Genomic DNA, 16,105 nt, shown 5'->3' on the forward strand with positions numbered 1-16,105 from the left:
ATCAACATGAACTTGATATTCAAAATATCATAGCTTAAAACTCAAGATATCATATATATTATTTATATATGCATATAATGAAACACAGAAATAGCTCATTCCACTGAGAATACCTAGAAGCAATGAAACCCTAGTACTAATAAGCCTATCTACACCTGAGATTCTGCTTTCTAAATGCCACTCTCCAATATACGGAACCATAGCATCTTAGGAAAACAGCGATTCCAAGGCTGGGGCAGGGAAAGTACAAGATATAAGTACAAGTATTAGAACATCTTATAGTGCCAGAAAATAAAAAATAAGCTTAAGAAATGATGAGGACATGTCAAAAAGACACAGGAATCAACATGAAAGAGCTCCCAATGGCCAAATCTGAGATAATTTGAGCATCAAAATATAATAAAAGATTGTAACCCATGGAATAAAATAAGAATCCTTGAGTCTATGCTGATATAAATAAATATTTAAAGGAGGAAGAAAAGCTCCTCCTTTCAGAAGAACTCCAATTAATAAATTAGAAGAAATGATGGAAATAGAAAATCACCACTGAGCAAACACTGCAGTAATAATTGTTTCAGGCAGAATTATCAACGAGTGCTAAAGTTTCTGAAGAACATTATGATGAGAAAATAAGAGAATATTTTTACATAGTCTCAAAGTATCTTCCCATAAGATAATGATATATTACAAAGGAAAAAAAATAGTAATTTTATGCGGAAAAAAGTGGCAAACACCACCTTAACCAAGTAATCAAAATTAACATCACCAGTAAGAGGAGAAATCATGTATCTCCTGATATGAAGCACCGAGGAGGACACAAAACAGCCTCTAAATTGTTTTTGGTAAAAATGCATACCAAACCAAAAACCCACTGCCTTTGAGTTGATTCTGACTCATACTAACCCTACAGGACAGAGCAGAACTGCCCCACAGGGCTTCCAAGGCTCTAAATCTTTACAGAAACAGAACGCCACATCTTTTTCCCAAAGGGTGGCTGGTGGGTTCGAACCACAAAACTTTCAGTTAGCATCCAAGTGCTTTAACCACTGCGCCACCAGGATTCCCAAAAATGCATAACCTAAATTTAATCACGGGGAATGTAAGAGAAGCCCAAATGAGCGACATATTATAAAACAACTGGCCAGCAGTATTCAAAAAGTATTGAAATCACTATAGACAAAGACGAGGATATTTTCCAGATTAAAGGAGACTAAACAAAGGCAATGTGTGATCCCAGATCGGATCCTGGACCAGAAAAAGGACATCAGTGGGACAATCGATAAAATTTTAATAAAGCCTACAGGTTCAATGATAATATTTATTTAATTTCCTGATAATGTTAATTTCTTGGTTTTGATTATTGTACTATGATTATGTAAGATGTTAATATTTGGCCAATCTGGGTGAAGGGAATATGGAAATTCTATATTACTTTTACAATGTTTTGGAAACTCTGAAATTATTTCAAAATAAAATGTTTAAACTATATATACATATATATATATATATTTTTTTTTTTTTAAAGATATATACACATATATAACCTAATACTCTGAAGTTCCCTCCTGGCCGACTCTTCTGCCATCTGTGAAGCCCGCAATTTCTCTTCGCACTGATCCTTTTCAGATTGCCTCCAGACATCATGTTCCACTTTCATTTTTTCTAGATCTGCTAATCTGTTCTCAAGTTCTAGCCTAAAACAACAGATGATAATTATGTTACGAAAACTACAAACAGGACTGTATGACAGCAAAATGTTCTCATTTGCAATGAGATTTAACATAAAATAAGGTGATTTAGTACTCACTTTTCATCTTGCAATGCCACAAGTTTTTGATAACCTTCCTCCTTGGCAGCTTGTACTTTACGTATTAATTCACGATCCTTTTCTACTAAGAGCACTTTGTGGTGTTCAACAGCTGATTTGAGAATTTCATTGTCTGACTGTAATCCTAGTATATTTTTAAGGAGAAAAATGTACTATATTTAATATTATCATCCAGATGAAAAATCACAACTAAGGGTAAGCATTCATAAGATGGTAAGGTATTTAAAAGAGTGCAGAAAATAAGTCTCTCTGGATATATATTCTCAAAGATCTTTACATTATTGATAAAGTAAGCACCAAATGTAAAACTCAGTTAATTTTTCTGTCATTACCTTATTTAGCATACACACAAAAACACTTTAATAAAAGGTTATATACATTTACTCATTTGAAGCGTAAGAGCTGGGGAGATCAACTTGGGTTCTATGACACACATATACCATAGACAACATCATAACAAAGCTAGCTGAAAGAGGGTTAACAAAATCACAGTACCTTTTAAAATCTGATTCTGGCAGAACAAAATATAAATAACATGGAAATTTCAAGTTTTTGCTTCCTTATAAGGAGATGGCAAGTATTTTGCAGGCATAATAACTAAAACAAATTCATTCTAACTCAGAAATTAAAATGGAATGCAGAACTGGATCTCAAACTCTCTAAGGTCGTAAGAAACATAGTCCCTAACTGTACTCATATCCATGAGTTAACATCAAGTAGAAATCGATAATAAAAACAATCATTCATCATAAGTGCTGTGTAAAACTACAGAGGACAGTTACAGGCCAGAGGCAGCTTATTTAAGTACTTAAGAAAGTTAGAAACAATATAATTACTGAGGAATACTGCTGAGATGGGCTTTCTAAGACTAAACTGAAACTTAAAAACAAGCGTAAACTGAACTAGGCTCCAATAACTGGCCTTGGGTACACATAAAAAAAAATTTTTAGGCCTGGATCTTACCTATCTTCCTTATATACTTTAGACTTAAAATGGCCTAGAACTAATAACTCCACATATGGAATTCCATTTTTAAAGTTTTCGTTAATTTATGTATTAATCTTATAACTATGACATAAACATCAGATTGACTTTAAAAAAAAAAAAACTTAGATCACAGAGTTAACAAAACATTTAACATACAAACAAAATAAAAATATTCTATATGTGCTGTAAGATTAAAATTCAATTAAGTAAAAAAATCTGGAAATAAAAATTCAAGTTGATCTATTTTAATAATTTTACTTTGTGTTAACATCGAAAGTTAATAGAAAAAGCATGGGAAATCATATATTACCATCCAGTTCACTTTGAATCTTATTCCTTTCTCTTTCTAGCTCACTCTTAGCTCTTGCTGCCTCCAGTTTGATGTCTGTTATTTCCAGTTTGTTTGAATGTTTAAGTTCTTTTACCTGTTAATTAAAAATTGAAATTACTGTTGGTAATGGAACAGACCATCAGTTGCTTGTATGCAAGTTCAAGTTGATGCTCAAAAAAGTTAGAACAAGTTCATGAGAGCAGAAGTAGACCTTGAGTATATCCCACTTGAATTTAGAGACTATCTCAAGAAGAGATTTGACACATCAAACGCTACTGATCAAAGACCAGATGATTATGGGATGACATCGAGGATATCACACATGAAGAAAGCAAGAGGTCATTAAAAAGACAGCAAAGAAAGAAAAGACCCAAATGGATGTCAGAAGAGACTCTGAAACTTGCCCTTGAACGTCGAGTAGCTAAGGCAAACAGAAGAAATGATGAAGTCGAGCTGAACAGAAGATTTCAAAGGATAGCTCAAGAAGACAAAGTATTATAATGATATGTGTTCACTTGGCATTTCTCAAGCTGAAAAAACTGAAGAAAAATTCAAGCCTTGAGTTGCAATACTGAAAAATTCTGTGGGAAAAATATTAATGACACAGAAAGCCATCAAAAGCAGATGGAAGGAATACAGAGTCACTATACCAAAAAGAATTGGTCAATGTTCAACTATTTCAGGAGGTAGCAAATGATCAGGAACGAATGGTACTGAAGGAGGAGGTCCAAGCCACACTGAAGGCACTGGTGAAAATCAAGGTTCCAGGAATTGATGGAATGCCAGATGAGATGTTTCAACAAATGGATGCACCACTGGAAGTGTTCAATCATCTATGCCAAGAAATACGGAAGACAGCTACCTGGCCAACCAACTGGAAGAGATCCATATTTACGCCTATGCCCAAGAAAGGTGATCCAACCAAATGCGGAAATTATCAAACAATGACATTAATATTACACTCAAGTAAAATTTTGCTGAAGATCATTCAAAATCAACAGGGAACTGCCAGAAATTCAATCTGGATTCAGAAGAGGATGCGGAACCAGAGATACCATTCCTGATGTCAGATGGATCCTGGCTGAAAGCAGAGATTACCAGAAAGATGTTTGTCTGTATTTTGGTCCAAGTAAAATGGAAAAAAAATAGAAGTTGTCAAAAATTTCATTTTACTTAGATCCATAATCAATACCCATGGAAGCAGCAGTCAAGAAATCAAAGGACACATTGCACTGGGTACATCTGCTGCAAGAGACCTCTTTAAAGTGTTAAAAAGCAAGATGTCACCTTTGAAGACCAAGGTGCACCTGACCCAAGCCATGGTGTTTTCAATCGCCTCATGTGCATTCAAAAGCTGGACAATGAATAAGGAAGGCCGAAGAAGAATTGATGCCTTTGAATTATGGTGTTGGCGAAGAATCTCGGACGTGCCATGGACTGTTCCTGCCAGAAGAATGAACAAATCTATCTTGGAAGAAGTACAGCCAGAATGCTCCTTAGACAGGAGGATGGCGAGACTATGTCTCACATACTTTGGACATGTTGTCAGGAGGGATCAGTCCTGGAGAAGGACATCATGCTTGGTAAAGTAGAGGGTCAGCGAAAAAAGAGGAATCCTCAACGAGATGAATTGACACAGTGGCTGCAACAATGGGCTCAAGCATAGCAACAATTGTGAGGATGGCACAGCCCCAGGCAGTGTTTCGTTCTGTTGTCCGTGGGGTTGCTATGAGTTGGAAACAACTCAATGGCACCTAACAACAACATTGGTCATTTTCTTGCCATTAAGTGCTTACCCAAAAGCATATGTAGAAATGACAGTACAGAGTATAAACATCTTCCAGGGAGGAAGGGACTTCAGTGTTTGCAACAGTACTTGAAACCAGAAGACACCAACAAAACAGCCTCTTCCTAATGAAATTCAGTCACTTCTATACACATAACTGAGTGAGATCTTCTGGCTTAATTTTGCCTGGAAAAACCATCTCACTAACTAAAGTTGCTAAATCCAGTAGTTCATGATCTTCAGGGAAATAAAATAAAATCCTCCTTTTAAAAAAGGGCCAGGGACAGAAAGGGCATTCTAGAAAAAGGGAATAACATATCAAATGTTACAGAGGTATAACAAACATCACATGGTCAGCTCTGGAAACAGTGAAGGATGCGTTATAGGTAGAGCAGAGGGAGTGACGTGCCATACAAAAGAATTTTATCCTGGTACCTATGTCACATGGGGTCTCTATGAGTCAAAAATTGACGCCCAGGCACCTAACATCAGCACAATCAACTTTATTTCAGAAAGTTAACTCTAACTGCAAATATGCTGGATTAAAAAACTGAAGATAAAGAAACCAAGTAAGAGGCAAGGGATTAATAAAAAGGGGCAAGAAAGAAGAATCAATTGAATTTGGTTCAGAATTGAATACATTATATATGTACATACATGTGGGTGGGTGTGTGTGTTTGGGGGGGGAGGGAATATAAATCTAACTTAAATCTTTACTGCCAATACCTGATTCTTTTTAAGCCCCCCTCCCTTTCTACCATCTTTTTTTTTTTTCTTCCAGTTGCCGTTGATTCCGATCCTGGAGGCCCCGTGTGTATAAGTGTAGACCTGTGGTCCACAGGGTTTTCGATGGCTGATTTTTGGCAAGTAAATCACCAGGGCTTTCTTCTAAGGCACCTCCGGGTAGACTCAAACCTGCAATCTTTCAGTTAGCAGCTGAGCGCATTAACCGTTTGTACCACTCAGGGACTTCTTTTAAGACCCAAGTGAATGTGAATAATCAATTGCCAAAATTTCCCACATGATTCACCCATCACATACCATTTTTCAATCTTCTTTGGGACATTCCTTTTGCAGGCTGAAAAAGTCTATTTCACAAGTAGTATTCATTCATTCATTCAACAAATATTTACTGAGCACCTATTGTGTGCTAGGCACTGTTTTAAAAGCTTTTTTACAGTTACTCTCTGATGTTTTCCATATCCTTCCCCTTTGGTAGGAGCCCTGGTGGTGCAGTGGTTATGTGTTTGGCTGCTAACCAAAAGGTCACAGTTCAAGCTGTTCCATAGAAACTCCACAAGGCGGTTCTGTCCTATAGGGTTGCTATGAGTCGGAATCAACCTGATGGTCTCTTTGGTAAAGCGGTTCTAAAATTAGGTATATTACTATAATAAGGATTTTATAAATTTAAATACAAAGGTTACATAAATGTGCATTCTGGCATATTAATGTATAAAACTATGGAATCAGAGTAGAGAACCACAAATACAAGTCAAATGTGTAAAGTGTGAGATGATGGGTACAGGAGAGTTAAGGATACAAAGCCCAATAAAATCCTATCACAAGTGGGAGTTGGGAGTCAAAAAGAAATCAGGAAAAGGTCTCAGAACCAAAGAGGGTGAGGACAAGAAATAGAAGTAAGTGCTTTACTAGAACAGACTCCATCTCTGAAAGGTCCTGAAAGCTTTACAAGGAATGGTTTAACGCAAGATACTCACATAAAGGAAACCAACAGGAAAGTGAGTACTGCACTGCTGTTATACTGCTAACCACAAAAGACGTATCCCTCCAAGTTAACTTGTAAATTAAAATGACACTACATAAAACGGCTAACTTGTGCTGACATAAGTTTTGCATTTCTGAATCTCCTTTGTACAGCAATTTTCTGTGAAAGCCAAGTCTCATAAAACAATGTTTAACTACATGAAAGCAGCTAAGAAATATTTTAATATTCAAACTTTCTGTAGAATGGTTTTTACTACATTATAATTTCATGGACGGACAGAATTTAAACCATAAATACTTTAAAAATGTGAAGAAATACAACTACAATGAAAATCCAATCTCTATGGCAAATGTGCTATAGAGCCTGACGGCAGTGGGATAGTGGGTATGGCAAATGTAATTATAACCTGCTATTATAGACTAACTGTAAAAGGTTAAGAATGACACAGCAGATCATTAACAAACCACACTATAGTTGTTTTAAATATGAGGTGGAAAATTAGAACCATCTTATTTTGTAGAAAGTTGATTCATTTCATGATAATTTCCAAGAATAGCTATGAAATAAAAACCTATTTATTATTCATTTCACTGTGAGATTTACTGAAATGAGAAAACATTTTCAACTAAACTATAATTATTAAAATTGAAAGAACACTGGACAGGAAGTCAGAAGACAAGTGAGGTCTGACTTCTGAGCCTGCTTTTGCTATCAAACAACTGGTAAATGCTTATTAAGCAAGTTACTTGTCCTCTCTGCATTCAAATTACTCATGTATGGATCTAAATAGTTTTTCTTTAGTTCCACATTTTTACAACCCTAAAAAATGAATACACCTACACTAATAGTAATTGTTAACTTCTTAAATATACATTAAAAGAAACTGTTTTATTTATTAAAGATGAAAACTTACACGAAAATTACCCAGAAATAACAAAATAGTGTTTTTCTATGAATAATCTGGTATAAATCCCAGAGAGTCATGATAAAATTTCTTTTTGCCTCTAGATCCCTAGTTCTTAATCTTCTTTGGGATCAGGTCTCTTGAAAATCACAGGAAGCCTAAGGACATTTTCCTAAATAAAATACAGAATATTAAAATGTTGCATATAATTTCAAGAGATTCACAGTCTTCTGAAACTCCTCTGGGACAAGCCACCCCGCTTTTTACAAAATGTTTTCCATGAAAAGTCTGGCCTTTACATTTTACATGTACTTTATGTTTTTGAAAAAACAGCAGTGAGTACTCAGAGATTACTACCTAGCAGTTTTTAACAAAACATTAACAAACATTAAAAATCATGATACTATGTATTTTATAGGGGTTCAGAATTTGTTAGATTACACACCCACAAGAAAACAATATATATAAGCAGACAACAGAAACATAACTGAAAAAAATATCATCCAAGAAATTCTGGATACAAATTCCAATGAAAAGGTACATAAATTCTGGTCTTTTTCAAAGGTCTGACATGCATTAACTCATCTAGCTGATAAGGATATGTCTGTGGGATGGCTTCCTTAAAACTACCTTTTACTGGAGTTCTCAAAATCAAAAACCTTATGAGGTGACTAGAAGAATTTTACCTCACTGAAGGAAAAAAAAAGTCTTTAAGGCCATCATTTTCAGGCCATCTTTGATAATGCCTTTTAATCCAGGACATTGATAATAATGCTCACATAGCTTTGTTCTAAAACCTAACAAACATTTGCAAATTTGAATAACTTAAACAAATACACCCCAGGTGTTCTTTTACATTGCAAACAACCACTTGCTAGAATTATAAAATGTTGACAAAAAATTTCAAGTTGCAAACAAAACTGTGACAGTCATTTTTGAAATATTATTTTAAAATCTATCATTCCAAAGGAATCTTCTTACATGTAAGATTTCAAATGAAAATTTGGTTTGTCTAAAATTGAAGCGTGATTTTCAATACTCTATTTATATGCAAAATAACACAAGTGTGCCTTTAAAAAGACAGGCAACTCTTAGCAATGTGTGTGAACAAATAAATACAGAGAAATAAATACTACTACACTAAGTTGCTCTTCTTCCTTCAGCAGAGTATGGGGTAGGGGAAATCTCTACGCTCTAACCCTAAAAAGAAACGGCAACAGAGAAAAATATGTACGGAAAAAGAAGAGAAATCAGGGTTAGGACACAGGTGGGCCAGAAAAAGCTCAGGTAAGGCGTGCTACAGGAAAAGTACTTGGTGGCCCCCAAGAAGAGCCAAAAGCCATGTGCAGAAGCCCAGCACACCCAACGTTCTGCTGCCTCATCTACGGTTCGGGTTATTCCAAGCAGTTTAGTCTAGCTACTCAGGTCCAGGACAGTGTTTTCCAAGTACTGGGTACTCAATGCTTTTTTTTTTTTTTTTTAATAAAATTGAAAATAATTCATACTGGAATTGGAAGAAAAGCATGAGAAAACTTCCTGTATCCTGAATTTACTTTGTGTTTTATATTTCTTTGAATACTCTGTAACTGTAGGTGTGCAATACATATCTGCAGGCTGAAAGAGTTTTTAGGGATGCTAGAACAATGCCTAATATGGCCTATGAGGAAACTGGATCCCAATGCAATTAAGTTAACTTGCCTAAGGTTGCATATACAATTATTGATACAGGAGGAACAGAACTAGTGAATGGGCTCAAATCCTGTATTCCTTATGTTACATTATTTTCTCATTTAAAGACATCACTTGTGTATTACCATCACCATCATCAGTTTTATCACCAGCTACTATTTGTGCTCAGTACTATCTTTAATCTTCACAAAAATCCTATAAGAGATAGGTAGCTGGTGAGTGAGGTGGATGGGTCAGGATTTAAAGATAAATTCATCTGATTCAAAGCTCATGAACTTTTCCACTGTACTTCATTGCTTTTACCCAAATAATACAGTTTTTAATATTTAGATATATCTGAATTTCAACTTATAAACTAGAAAGACTATACTTAACAATTAAAAATGTTTTTTGCCTAATTTTCACTTTTTCTTCCTACTGTCAGCCATGTCTATTTAATTAGATGAGATATCGGCTACGAAACCACTTTGTAAATTCTAAAGTATAGTAATTCAAACAAAAATTAAAATCATCACTAGACACATCCTGACAAATGCAAAAGAGTATATGTTTGTCATGGAAAAAACTGGTTAGAATATCTTCCAGGGGTGGCATCTAATACTTGGTAAATACATTATGGTTTTGGCCTTGTGGGTACAGAAACCAGATTTTATCACCACACTTAAAGATCTCAAGGTTAGACTAACATTAATACAGCTTACAAAGAATGATCTATAAAATCAAAATGTCAATTTATTAGTTATGAGAAAAAATTATAATGGGGACTAGAATACTCTAAAGGATACTTACACTAAGGTACCAGTGCATTCTCTCCCTACAGACAGAACTAAATGGGAAGCCAAATAACAGGAGGTTGCTTGCTGAGCATAGAATCAAAACAAAGGGAATGAGGTTGATTGTTTAATATCCAAAGATCAAAAAAGAATGGTGTGTTCATCTCACAATAAAAATGCTCTTTTACATGGGACCAGTATACTTAAATTCTGCTGACAGAAAACTTCCTCACCCTTTGAGGTAAACATACCTCTAACTCTTCTCAAATAATTTCTAAGCCAACTTTATGATGAACACATTATTTCTTTAGATAAATTCATGTATTTCTACCATGTTACAGCTAAATTCATTCTGGTTTGGGAGCCATTCTGTTTTTTAAGGTGATACTTTGTTTTTAAAGTGATTTTATATTAACCTTTAGGGTCAATATGAATTGCAATCAACTCAAATGCAATGGGTTTGGTTTGGGTTTGATTATATTACCTGCTCTGAGACAGAAAGCAATGACCCAGGAATCAGTTTTAATTTCTTGGAGATACTCAAAGTACTAATACACTGTATTATAGCAAATGTAATCCTTACCACAACTCTATATGGTATAGATTTACCCCATTTTATACGGGAAGACACTAAAGTTTTCAAAGAGAAAGTCAATTGCACAACGTCACACAGCTAGAAAGGCGAAAAGTCAGAATTTGAATCTGGTTTGCCTAACTCCAAAGCTGATATTCTTATTCACTACCCAGTAATCTACAAAATACTCTTATCATTGCTATCCTATTTCTCCACCATTCATCTGTCAGTTTATTGTACTATGGTGGCTTGTGTATTGCTACAAAGCTAGAAGCTATGCCACTGATATTTCAAATACTAGCAGGGTCACCCATGGTGGACAGATTTCAGTTTTTTTTTTTTTTTTCAGACTAAGCTAGACTACGAAGAAAGGCCTGGTGATCTACTTCTGAAAATTAGCCAATGAAAACTTTATGGATCATATCAGAGCACTGTCTGACTCACCTGTTTGGACATGTTTTCAGAAGGAATCAATCACGGGAGGAGGCCATCGTTGTTGTTGTATACCAGTTAAGTTGATTCTGACTCACAGTGACCCTATAGGACAGAGTAGAATTGCTCCATAGAGTTTTCAAGGCTGTAATCTTTATGGAAGCAGACTGCCACATCTTTCTCCCATGGAGCAGCTGGTAGGTTTGAACCTTTTGGTTAGCAGCCAAGAGCTTAACTACTGTACTACCAGGGCTTCTCTGGAGGAGAACATCATGTTTAAAGAATTAGAAGGCCACTGAGGGTGAGGGAGACCTTCGGTGAGATAGACTGGTACAACAGCCACAGTGATGGACTTGAGCATGCCAGTGATCATGAGGGTAACACTAGACGGGGCAACATTTCATTCTGCTATACATAAAGTTGCCCTGAGTTGAAGTCAACTCAACAACAGCTATCTATCGATTGACTGATCTATCTACCTATCCTATTTCTGGTTACCAGATTTCTCACATATATTGCATTTGAGAGGAAAAAAATCCTACAAGTTCCTGAAAAAAGCTCTGTATACAAAGGATGTTTCTGGAATATTCAAATTATTACATTATTTTAAAATTTTAAAGAATAACATAAATGCAGATTATGCTGCTGATATTTATTCATTTAACACATAAATCTGTTTTGGAAGAAGTACAATCAGAATGCTCCTTAGATGCAAAGATAGCAAGACTACATCTCATTGGCTTTGGACATATATCAAGAGGGATCAGTTCCTGGAGGGTGACATAGTGCTTGGTGAAGTAGAAGGTCAGCAAAGAAGAGGAAGGCCCTCAACAAGATGGACTGACACAGCAGCTGGAACAATGGGCTCAAACATAACAATTGTGAGGATGGCGCAGGATCAGACAGTGTTTCATTCTGTTGTACACAGTGTCACTATGAGTTGGAATGGACTTGATGGTTGCTGTTAGGTGCCGTCGAGTCGGTTCTGGCTCACAGCGACCCTATGCACAACAGAACAAACACTGCCCAGTCCTGCACCACCCCCACAATCGTTGCTATGCTTGAGCTCATCGCTGCAGCCACTGTTCAGTCCACCTCATTGAGGGTCTTCCTCTTTTCCACTGACCCTGTACTTTACCACACACGATTTCCTTCTCCAGGGACTGATCCCTCCTGACAACATGTCCAAAGTATGTAAGATGCAGTCTTGCCATCCTTGCTTCTAAGGAGCATCCTGGTTGTACTTCTTCTAAGACAGATTTGTTCGCTCTTTTGGCAGTCCATGGTATACTCAATATTCTTCACCAATACCACAATTCAAAGGCGCCAATTCTTCTTCGGTCTCCCTTATTCATTGTCCAGCTTTCACATGCATACGACGCAACTGAAAGTATCATGGCTTGGGTCAGGCGCACCTTAGTCTTCAAGGTGACATCTTTGCTCTTCAACACTTGAAAGAGGTCCTTTGCAGCAGATTTACCCAATGCAAAGCGTCTTTTGATTTCTTGACTGCTACTTCCATGGCTGTTGATTGTGGATCCAAGTAAGATGAAATCCTCGACAACTTCAATCTTTTCTCCATTTATCATGATGCTGCTCACTGGTCCAGTTGTAAGGATTTTTATTTTCTTTATGTTGAGGTGCAATCCATGCTGAAGGCTGTGGTCTTTGATCTTCATTAGTAAGTGCTTCAAGTCCTCTTCACTTTCAGCAAGTAAGGTTGTGTCATCCGCATAACGCAGGTTGCTAACAGTCTTCCTCCAATCCTGATGCCCTGTTATTCTTCATATAGTCCAGCTTCTCGGATTATTTGCTCAGCATACAGGTTGAATAGGTGTGGTGAAAGGATACAACCCTGACGTACACCTGTCCTGACTTTAAACCAATCAGTATCCCCTTGTTCCGTCCGGACAACTGCCTCTTGATCTATGTAAAGGTTCCTCATGAGCACAATTAAATGTTCTGGAATTCCCCTTCTTCGCAATGTTATCTGTAATTTCTGATGATCCACACAGTCGAATGCCTTTGCATAGTCAATAAAACAGGTAAACATCCTGCTGGTATTCTCTCCTTTCAAGACTTGATGGTACCTAACAATAACAACATATGCCAGCCCTGTTCTAGAAGATACGGCAATTACGAAAGCAGTATCCCTGCTCTCTTGGTGCTTACATTTGGTGAAGAAGCAAGGGTGGGAAAGGAAGAGACAAAAATAAATATATAAGACTTAATGGTCTGACTAAGACTAGAAGGACCCCAGAGGTCATGGTCCCCAGACCTTCTGTTAGCCCCAGACAGGAACCATTCCCAAAGCCAACTCTTCAGACAGGGATTGGACTGGACTATAGGATTGAAAATGATACAGGTGAAGAATGAACTTCTTGAATCAAGTGGACACATGAGACTATGTTGACATCTCCTGTCTGCAGCAGAGATGAGAGAGCAGAGGGGGTCAGAAGCTGTTCAAATGGACACAAAAATAGAGAGTAGAGGGAAGGAGTGTGCTCTCTCATTAGGGGGAGAACAATTAGGAGTATATAGCAAGGCGTATATAAGTTTTTGTATGAGAGTCTGACTCAATTTGTAAACTTTCACTTAAAACACAATAAAAATAAATAAATAAACAAACATAAATACATCAGATGGTGTTAGTAGCTTTGAAGAAAAGTACAGCAGGTAAGGGTGATAGAGAGTGGGGCAGAGGGAGAAGGAAGATGCTGTTTTACAAAACGAAGACAAGTAAGACTTCTCTGATAAAGTAACATTTGAAGGGGGCAAGGAAGCGAGCTATGCCGTTATCTGTGGGAAGACCATGCCAGACACACAGGTGCAAAGGCCCTGAGGTGAAAGTGAGATTGCTCAAAGTGCGCAGACCCGTGAGGCAGGAGCAAAGTGAACAGGAGGGGAAATGGACAGTGATGGCCTTAGAAAGGTTGCAGGGGCCAGATCACACAGAGTACTGAATGGTAAGAACTTTTGTTTTTACTCTGAATAACATGAGAACTCTTTAGAGAGGTTTGAAGAGAAGAATGACATGATCTGACAATGATTTTAAAAGAACCCCTTTTATTACTCTATAGAGAAAAGTCTCTGTGGGAGGAAAGGCAGAGAGTGGAAAAACCAGTTAGGAAGCTATTATTAAAACTGAGCCTAGAGACATCATGGATTGGGTTAGAGTGGTCACAGTGGAGGTGGTAAGAGTTTGTCAGATTCTGCATGTATTTGGAAAATAGGACGATATGATAAAAACAATTCCAACATACAGAACAAAATTTAACACAAAATTTCTCTGTCATTCTAGAGTATCAAGTTTTCCAAAGAATGAAATAGAAAGATAACTTACTTTACTGGTCAATGTATTTACTTCTCGTTCGGCTTTATGCAATTTACTGATTAAAAGAGTATTTTGTTCATTGCTTGATTGTAGCTCTTTTTCCAAACGTTCAGATTGTAGTTTAGCAGACTGTTTTTCAGCCTTTTATTAAAAAATATATTTAAAAAAATTTTTTTTACAATTATATAAAGTAAGCATGATTTAAAAATACACATATAATCATACGACCAAAAATTATTCAAAACCTCAACAATATTAACACCTACCAAAGTAATATGAATATTCTCAAACTACTTTGGTCAAATTCAAATAAAAGATACTTATTCCATCAAATTAAAGAAATTATAATTTAGACACAAAAAATAAGGTTTCATTATCAAACCACAATAGTACTGTATTTATCATAGAACTTCTCTACCTGGTACTCTCCCTTGCCAGAGGATTTTAGAGAACCAGAAAATATGCAAAAACAGTATGTGGGCAAACAACATTATCAACATCCACCAACACAACAGAAGTCATGCGCTTCTCTCATAGGAGTATACCTGAGGCACTTCCTTTATACCTAGTTACTCTTATTGTTGCTGAAATTCAAACAAGCATTTTTTTGGGGTTTCAAGTCTACAACAGATATGAAAAAGCATATCAGAAGATGGAAGAGAGGACTCCTTGATAGTAGTAAGAAGTGAGAGCTTAAAGTCTAATAGAAAGGAAGTTAAAAAAAAAATACTCAAGAAATACAAGAATTCAAAAACGTTAGCTAATCTGGAGTCTTTTGAAGTATGGGCAAAAGCTCTTAGCCTCAAGACATAACTAAGATTCTTAATGAAGCCTGTTAAGTTGTCGAGAAAATTTCTGGTTGGTAGGGAGGGAAAACTAAATGTTCTTTAAAAATATTCGCACTCAAAATATTTAAAATGAAAAACTATCTCGCATTTAAAGGATAAGCTTCAATTTTTTAACATCTCATTTCCTATATATCTTAACCATGATAACAAATATGAACAAATCATTTAGGGGGGAAAAAAAACTATTTTCTTCAAATATAAAATAACACTCTCTGGGCACAATGTTAGCAGACAAAGTCAAAGAGAAAAATGCTTAATGTGATGTGCTCATTTTCATTTAATCTGATAAAATTAAATCTAGGCTCTTTTGAAAATGTCATGGATGAGCCCTCCATCTCGTGTCATCATTCAACTTACTGTGAAAGTAATCACTTTAAATGGCCTCAATAAAAAGTTTCACATTGGGACCATACACACTATATTTCACTGCAACCATCTCACTTATCCTGTCACTGTATAAAATACGTCAAGGATGGGAAGATGGTGACATAAACAATCTTAGTGTGAACTGCTTTATGTTTAAAGTCCAATGATACTGCCAACTTTAGTTCAGGATACCAGCAAATACTATTAGAAGCTCCACCTAAGAAATAAGAAGGTAGCTTCCACTCTTCAAAATATATCAGTATACTCCTTGTCCAGTTTGCTGGATGGAAAAAAAAAAAAATCAACATTCTGGATTTGGATATTGGATTTTAATTACAAACAAGGCGCCCGCTAATCTTCCTCCAACCTGAATCATTTCACAACTATTCTGCCAGAATTGAAAAGCACTCTGGACTGATCAAAATAAATCAAAACAATTAAATGGGCATATTTGCTACATGTGAAGCACTAAGAACTAGGAGAAGTAAACATATCTGATTAAGATGAAAACCAAGAATTTTTATAAG

At 36.2% G+C, this 16,105-nt stretch overlaps 1 protein-coding gene across 4 annotated transcripts in view; it reads right to left on the reverse strand.

Moving 5' to 3' along the window:
* CEP83 (centrosomal protein 83) overlaps positions 1 to 16,105 on the reverse strand; it is a 159,352-nt gene that overhangs the window by 33,279 nt on the left and 109,968 nt on the right. For all 4 annotated transcript variants that reach the window (XM_049884077.1, XM_049884078.1, XM_049884079.1 and 1 more), the window contains 4 exons: positions 14,374 to 14,505; positions 3,126 to 3,240; positions 1,808 to 1,952; positions 1,545 to 1,694 (listed from right to left, as the gene is read on the reverse strand). In XM_049884077.1, the coding sequence (XP_049740034.1) occupies positions 1,545 to 1,694; positions 1,808 to 1,952; positions 3,126 to 3,240; positions 14,374 to 14,505 (542 nt within the window). The remainder of the gene's footprint in view (positions 1 to 1,544; positions 1,695 to 1,807; positions 1,953 to 3,125; positions 3,241 to 14,373; positions 14,506 to 16,105) is intronic.

The sequence above is a fragment of the Elephas maximus genome, chromosome 4, assembly GCF_024166365.1.
Source record: "Elephas maximus indicus isolate mEleMax1 chromosome 4, mEleMax1 primary haplotype, whole genome shotgun sequence".
Lineage (NCBI taxonomy): Eukaryota > Metazoa > Chordata > Mammalia > Proboscidea > Elephantidae > Elephas > Elephas maximus.